Source organism: Alosa alosa, chromosome 14, assembly GCF_017589495.1.
Source record: "Alosa alosa isolate M-15738 ecotype Scorff River chromosome 14, AALO_Geno_1.1, whole genome shotgun sequence".
NCBI lineage: Eukaryota > Metazoa > Chordata > Actinopteri > Clupeiformes > Clupeidae > Alosa > Alosa alosa.
In genome coordinates this window covers 21,466,059-21,474,034 of record NC_063202.1, presented here as the reverse complement: position 1 = coordinate 21,474,034, position 7,976 = coordinate 21,466,059, and the positions used below count along the sequence as shown (strand labels likewise).

The following is a 7,976-nucleotide window of genomic DNA, read 5'->3' as shown; positions in this document are numbered from 1 at the left end:
CCCCCCTTTTTATGGGACAACGCCCTGGAACTCTCTGCCCCTGAAACCCATTAGCTCGCCCTGGATCAGATTTGCACTGCAGCGGCCCACACCACAGCGCACCGTGCCCTGCTCTCACAGGACGACAGAAGAAGCCTCCGGGATCTCCAGGGCCGACCCCTGTCAGGAGATAAGGGTGGACAGAGGAAGTCAGCACCAAAGCACCAGCCCTGTCATGAATCACATGACCCCCCCTGACTGGACCCTCTTCAACCTGCACCAGGGGACGAATCTGTTCGGTGCACACACACACACACACACACACACACACACACACACACACACACACGCTCACGGCAGCCCCTCTGCACACCATCACAGCTCCGGTGGCGTGGAGAAACCAATTACCGGCCTGGCGGTCTCGCCGGCTGCCGCGCCGCACTGCACCGTCGCCCCAGCGCTGGTGAGATAATTACTCCATTATTGTTATTACCCCGAGATGGAGAAGAGCTGCTATTCTCTCTACACAGCATGCCCACCACTACTGTCCACTCAGTTATGCTCTAAATGCACGTGTTTGTGTGTGTGTGCGTGTGTGTGCATGTGCGTGTGCGTGTGTATGTTTGTTTGGGAGAGGTACTGTGTTTGTGTTTGTGTGTGTGCGTGTGCGCGTGTGTGTGTTTGTGTGTGTGTGTGTGTGTGTTTGGGAGAGGTACTGTGTTTGTGTGTGTGCGTGTGCGTGTGCATGTGCGTGTGTGTTTGGGAGAGGTACTGTGTTTGTGTTTGTGTGTGGTGTGTGTGTGTGTGTGTGTGTATTTGTGTGCATATGTTTGGGAGAGGTACTGTGTTTCTGTTTGTGTGTGTGCATCACTTCATTGAGACCTGATGGGTGGATGAAAGGGATTCTGTACATCGCACTTGTTGTGTTTCTCGACAGCAACAAAACATTAGAATTTTTCTTTTCCTCCCCCCATTTTCTATCTCTTTCTCTTTTCCTCCTTTTCTCTCTCTCTCTCTCTTTTCCCTTCCTGCTTTATCTTACTCTCTGCATTACAATCTGTATCTGCCCCAAACACCAATACATTCTGAGACACACACAAACAAATAAACAAATAAACACAGTCTCTCACACTCTCACACACACACTCCCATACACACACACACACACACAGTACCTCTCCCAAACACACACACACAGTACTTCTCCCAAACACACACACACACACATACACACAGTATCAAACACACAAACAGTGCCTGTGGATTCTTAGTGAAAAACGGTCACATACACATTCTGTACACGCTGTGGCCTTTTCAAACTGAACATCTATACTTTGGGGGCACTTTATGTTTCAAACTGAACATCTATACTTTGGGGGCACTTTATGTTTCAAACGGAACATCTATACTTTGGGGGCACTTTATGTTTCAAACTGAACATCTATACTTTGGGAGCACTTTATGTTTCACTGATTTGGCCATAATTCAATAATGCTGTGCTATCTGAACCCAGGAAAATCCTGGTAAAGCTTCAGGCCTGTGGAACACTGCAGGATTCCATGCCTACAAATCGAAACCACACCGTCATTTGACATGAGCCTGCTCTCACAGTTGATCACAAATCATTTGACTGGACACAAACCTCTGTGGTTGCCGTTTCCTACATTTTGTTTCCATATTTGTGCTTTGGCTCAGTGAGACAACCAATTTAGGACCCACACCACACATCATTCACTGAGAGAAATAAAATCCAATAAAAAAAAAAAAAAACATTCTGGTTTTACGCCGTTTCAGACTCCTGCAGTTGTCATAGGGGAATCGGCTGTTTAAGATGTTCACGGCACAAAGCAGTGAGTCGAGGCAGATCTTAGCAGTCAAAACAACACAAAGCAATAAACCCTGTTCATCCCACAAATTCATCCGTGCACCATTCTGCCAATAACAACACAGTATTTACATCACACTATGAACGGTGAGAAACGTAAGGCCACCCGACATACGCAGAGGAAACAGCCCATTACTCAGTGGCATCAGCACAGGCCCCTGCAGACAGCAGTCACCTCCCTGAGTCTTCACTGACGAACACCTTTGCCTGTGCATAATCCGTTTGACAGACAACCGAGTATATTCCATCTCTTAGAAGACAATGCCACCCGTGAGGACAAGGCCTAAATCACGCCAGCAAATTGAGACTTCAAAGGAGCTTTTGAAAGCAGTTACCCGGAGAAAACATGACATTACACAAAAATAACTGAGGAGTGGCACTCAAAATAAATCATGGCGTCACAAACACAGAGAAACGGCTAAAATCTCTTAGGGAGATAAGACCATGATGCTCACAAATGAAGCAGTGCAAGCGATGTTTACCATGCTGGCAGAGGGAGACTGATGCGTTCCTGGCTGCCTTCATGAGAGAAACTCAGTTACATCAAGTGAATTGCATCAAGAGACAAAGCCATTCAATCAGATCCAATGAACAGCTTTGGTTACTCATGTGCTAACACAAACCTCTGTAAATGAATGTGCTGATTTAAATGCTTTAGTTTGACTTCATCAAAACAACCCCAACCTTCCAGGCTTTTATGAATCAACCTAACCAATGTAGACACTGCCTGTGGTGCACTGGAGAACACAGGAGAAAAAAACAACTTCTTTTAAGCAGTGAATCTGAAGGCTTTATTTTCCTGGACTCTTTTCTATGGATGCTCATCAATCATTTTCTGTTCTCTCCTCGTCACCCCTGGGCAGAGGGCAAAGATAAAGAGTGGCGCCTGTCTTCCTGCCGCCCACCTCTGAGAGCCCAGCCTGCAGTTCCAAGGCCAGTGGTCACTGTCCATCACTGGACAAGAGAGCAGTAACCACACTCCGAGAGTCAGGACCTTGGACAGCGGCCAGGGAGGGAAAGCAACAGTGGCGGAGGGCTGTCAGGCAAACACTGCATACAGGAAGACTGCGGAGGCACTGAGCCCTTGTGTGCGCTGATTTGGATACCCACGGAGCCCCCAGAGTTCCTTTTCAGAGCCAGAGTCAGTGATCTCCGACACGTCTGCCTCAGCGATCCTGCACGAGCTGAAGAGCATCTCCTAACACACTCTAATTGCATCAGCAGTATTTTTTTTAGCCAGCTTTGCACAGGGGAGGGTCATATTTCACACAAATATGTCTAAAGGTGCAGTTTGAAGTTCCTGTTGTTGAAAAAGAAAATGCCTCAGTCTCTGAAGTGATGACACTATTAAACCTGCTCTACAATGTACCCCTTATTTAAAAAACACATTATCAACCATTTCCCTATGCAATCAATGCATTTCTGTCCCTGGTCCAAGCGTTTAATAGCATGATTTTGATTTTTGCATTAAAACAGCTGAGACACATAGATTATCTTTAATATACAGGAATACTTTAATTCTATGAGCTTATTATGTTTATTATTTTAAGACTCCCAATGGAACAAAAGCAAAGTGCAGGGTACGAACATCCAAAAGAAAATTCCAGGTGCTCGATCAAAACTTAACTGAAGATGAAAATCAAAAGAAAGATCTGCACACCGTTAGACGCTCCCATAAACTTTTCAAATAAATGTTTTGATCTTAAAGATCTTTGTTAGCATTTTTAAAAACTCCCAACGACCCCTTAAAATGAGCATCTGCAGAGCACTATTATTTCAGCTGTACAGCTCATTCGCAGAAGCTAAAGGTCATCCCACTTACAAGAGGCCCACGTGAACAGCTTTGTCTCTATGTGCTGTGCAAAGCATACACACCGGATAGTATTAATGGATGCCCAAATAACACTGCAAAAACAAGAAAAAAAATAACACTGCAAACAAATAACACTGCTAAAAAATAACACTGGAAAAAAATGTTAAGTAAATTAATTAGGCCCATCCACTCTCAGTGAGATGAATGAGAGGAGCACTGCGAGTCCTCTCCCTAGTCAAATGAATATGTGATGATACGAAAAAAAAGAGCTGGGAGGACAGAGGATTTCATTGAATTGTATCTGGCTCCATTAGCTAAATTAAGCAGTAGTGATATTACCATAAAAAGGAGCATGTCAACAGAAAGGCTTTCTGGAGCTTGGGGGTGGGTGGGTTGGTACGTCAGAGAGCTGTCCACGATCCAATCCATCTGCTTCAGTCACATTCATATATCTGATGGCTTATCAGCGGTCCCTCGCTGCCCTGACCGCTAGCAGTGTTGTGCTGTGTTGTGTTGTGAGTGCCTCAGCATATTGTGGGGGTGACCCGCGACCCTGACAGATAGCACAAAAGCTCAGATGAATTAAAAGCCCAGGCGGAAATGAGTGTGACGGCTGCCAAAAGTTTTTACAGCGATGAGAGGACCAAGGCCAACGTACTGCAGGCCACCGACGACATAAAGTTGCTAATCAATCATGCCACCACTTAATTAAGAATCCAACACCCTGGTGGTGCTACTGTGTTAGGTATCTTCAGGGGGAGAAACGACATGAGAACAGAAGAGTAAATCTTAAGTGTTTAGAAAGCTGACAGGTTAATCACAGTAGTGTGTGTACACACACACACACACACACACACACACACACACACACACACACAGAGAACTGAAAATACAGCACCTTCCACTGTAGTCAGGAAGGGGAATAGTGTGCAAAGATCAAGAAGATGAAAATATCTAGGCTGGTGCATTCATCTTGATACCATCAGGCTAGGGCTGCTTCAATGTCATTTTCATATTAGGCTACAAATCACAAATCACATCCTAACATAATCTGATCACAAAGACTGTTCAGGCCTAAAAGGCACAAATATAATCCTAAACTCCATATGCATTTTTTTTCTGATGCGGAATAGAACAGTGCAGAATTTGCAGTTTCTTTCAGGCTCTCTCTGTATCTGCTCTCTCTGCAGAGCTCAAATGACCTCATCACGAGTCTCACCTTCTGGCCATCACACTTATCACATATGTAAAAGGATGCCGGAAGATCTGTCTGAGCCTACGTCATGATGAAATAGACCTAGCATTGATTTTTTAGAAATGGATGGTGGCGACTGGCCAGACAACAGCTAATGATGAATGAGAGGCCTCAGCATGCTATTCAAATGCACATACTCACAGTCTCCATCACACACACTACTTGGACGACAAACAGCAAATGACACACTGAACCATCCTCCAGACAGTAAAAGCTGTTCATAACATGCATATCTTCAAACCAAGCTCTGAACAGGGAAACTATTTACCTTGATCCAAACACAAGTAAACAAATATTAACTACAACATCACTGGAACATAGGTCTGTCATGTTTCCCTTAAAAGGATACAAAGATGATTTATCTATTCAGCATCATTTCACTGGAGGAAGCAAATAAGGGGGAAAATCTAAAACTACTATTTATCAAGATATGCAATGCTGAACTTAGTTCTCACAACATAGCCGTCGTTGTCTTTTGGCCTATACAAACTGAACTGCAAAATGAAAATACATTTGTCCTCTTCATATGCCGGTGAGGTGACATATTCACCGTATTTGTTTATGAGCCTGGGGCTGCCATCGATGATTATGCTATTATCATCTCTGATAGTTTGATGGTGATTTGATAGTTTAAAACACTATGCAGTGAGAGTAAATACTTTTATTCATACTATATGCGGAACGTAGGCAACGTGGAAGAAAACAATAAAATGACATCCACGAACATGGGCATAAGATGAGAATACAATTAGAGTTGAAATTAACAATCGTGTCGCTTATATTTTAAAACTATTTTAGAATCTTACACTTTCGGTTATTTGTAAATTGCCTTATGTTATTACCGCTACCCTTCTTTAAGTCAAGCAACTAGTTCGTTGACAGCATTAGCTTACACCAGTATGCTTTCACCAGTATGCTGTCAAAGGACTAATGAGCCGACTTACCCCAGAGAAATTAAACCGAACAGAATTCTGCATTGGTAGTGAATTAACAATAAAAATCTTCATGTTTGTCCCAGTTTGAACTCAACTACATCTGAAGTTCAAGGGGACAACCACTGATTGTCACTGCAGAATTTAGAGCCCATTTTTGTAACTTTTCTATCCCTTTCAAACAGTTGCTACTTGTTACTTGCTTCTCCAGGGAAAATGTCCTCGTATGCGGGTGGCAACTCGTTCGGAAGAGGGTACGAGAAAGGATAAGAATGGTTTAACTCTGGATCCGTGGGCGAGTAGCCCGGGAGTTCGATCGACGGATGGCCCCCGCATTGTACCTCAACTCCTGCCTCGTCGAACACGTGAAATACCCCCAGGTTAATGTAAGACACCGGTTGAAATTCCGCCACTGAAAAGTCTTGCTCCTCGCTGAAAAGGATTGGCCCCGCGCCCTGTCGCCGTGAGTGTCTCCTTCTGTAAAACTGTGCCGTTTTGTACCTTTTAATGATGACCAAGTTCATAAGCCCAAGAACACATTCCAGTGTGTTTAGAATGGTGGATACGACGAGTCCCCTCTGATAAGTCTTCAGTTGCTCGCAGAAGGGGTTTATATCCACCGAGTCGAGGCAATAGTGGGAATATTTCCGCTCTACCAGTGACACCGTGTCGCCGTCCAGAACAGCGCCGGAGAAGGCGGTAAGAACTCCCAACAAGAACACCAAAATCCCCAAGAGAAAAAAATTCCGACAGCCGGGCTTCCCCTTGCAACAAACCAGTGCCAGCCCGAGTAGCACTTGCCCAAGTCCAACTAGTATTCCCGAGTAAAAAGCCCCGGCCGCGGTCCCAAGGTGGAAATGCGCTCTGACTTTGGAGCCCAGAGCGATGCATTTGAATCCGACGACAACGGCGCTTATGGCACAGACGAAGAGCAGGCAGCCGGAGACGATGGTGCACAGTCCTTTCCCACTCAACTTCATTATATTCCTCCTCTGCCTCTCCCGTTCCTTCGCCCTCCTTCATCCTCCTTTGTCCTCCTCAGCAGCCCCTCTCGAAGTCCTGTCAGATTGTGACATGATTTGCCGATGATTGCTCTTCAAAACGAGGATCTCCGGAGCTGCGTACTCTCCCCCCCTTCTCCGTTGCTTCAGAAATGGATTAATTATTGATAGGCAGAGCGCGCTCCTTCTGCAGTAAGAAGCCCCAAAATCCAACTCAAAGGAAGTGATTACCTTCATGACCCTCGCGCCCCATCCACGCCGTCATTTAATGAAACACATCTCTAGACTGTGTTCGTTGTCCATTATAATACTAAAAACAAGATAGCACGAGAGCCCCGCTCAGACACCGAGATCATATAGTTGCACGGCATGCGGCACAACACAAGAGTGCCGCCGCGAGCGCAGAGCAAGTTGTGAGGATTGCGCGCGGTGCTGAGAATGTTACTTGACCGAAACCTTCGTTCTCACATGATGCGTCGCCAACTTCCCGCTCCTCATCCAGCTTTGCCGATGTTGCAGGTTTGTTTACGAATAATTTGCAGGTAAACAAATGGGTAGGCTATATGTAAAACACAGCAATGTGTTTGGAAAATCACAGAAACGATAAGGGAAATTCTACCTAAAGTACAGAACTTAACATGCACTTATCGTTTAGGAATAATGTTTTTATTTTAAAAAACAAAACAAAAACCAACTGGGTGCAATATGGTAGGCTACCCCATTTAAAACAAGCACACGGTTGTTGGAGCCCGACAGGGCTGGGAGCTGTCTATGGTGCTGAAATCTGGGGCATTGCGTTCTCTTGTTTTATGTGTTCACGTGTGGAAGCGCAGTAGTCATCATGATCACTGTCACTAGATCTGTGGGCTGCGCTCCCAGTATAGTTTTCATCATGTTAACATACAAATGCAAATCAGATTAGTTTGTATATGCCAGGCATATGCTCGAATTTCTTATTCCAAATTCAATTGTATAGCATTCCCCAACGTAGGCTAATAATAATAATTCACCATAACTGAAGAAGGAAGTAGGTAATTGATTTAGGATATTGTTGGACAGTTTACAGAAAAGTGACTAGGAGGAAATTGAAATTTTAATAAAAAATTAAAGG

The 7,976-nt window shown here is 44.6% G+C and overlaps 1 protein-coding gene across 1 annotated transcript; it reads right to left on the bottom strand.

Moving 5' to 3' along the window:
- Positions 1-5,573: 5,573 nt before the first annotated feature.
- LOC125306834 (transmembrane protein 271-like) lies at positions 5,574-7,633 on the bottom strand. Its single transcript, XM_048262401.1, has one exon. The coding sequence runs from the start codon at positions 6,842-6,844 to the stop codon at positions 6,053-6,055; it is 792 nt and encodes a 263-aa protein (XP_048118358.1). The 5' UTR covers positions 6,845-7,633; the 3' UTR covers positions 5,574-6,052.
- Positions 7,634-7,976: the final 343 nt, after the last annotated feature.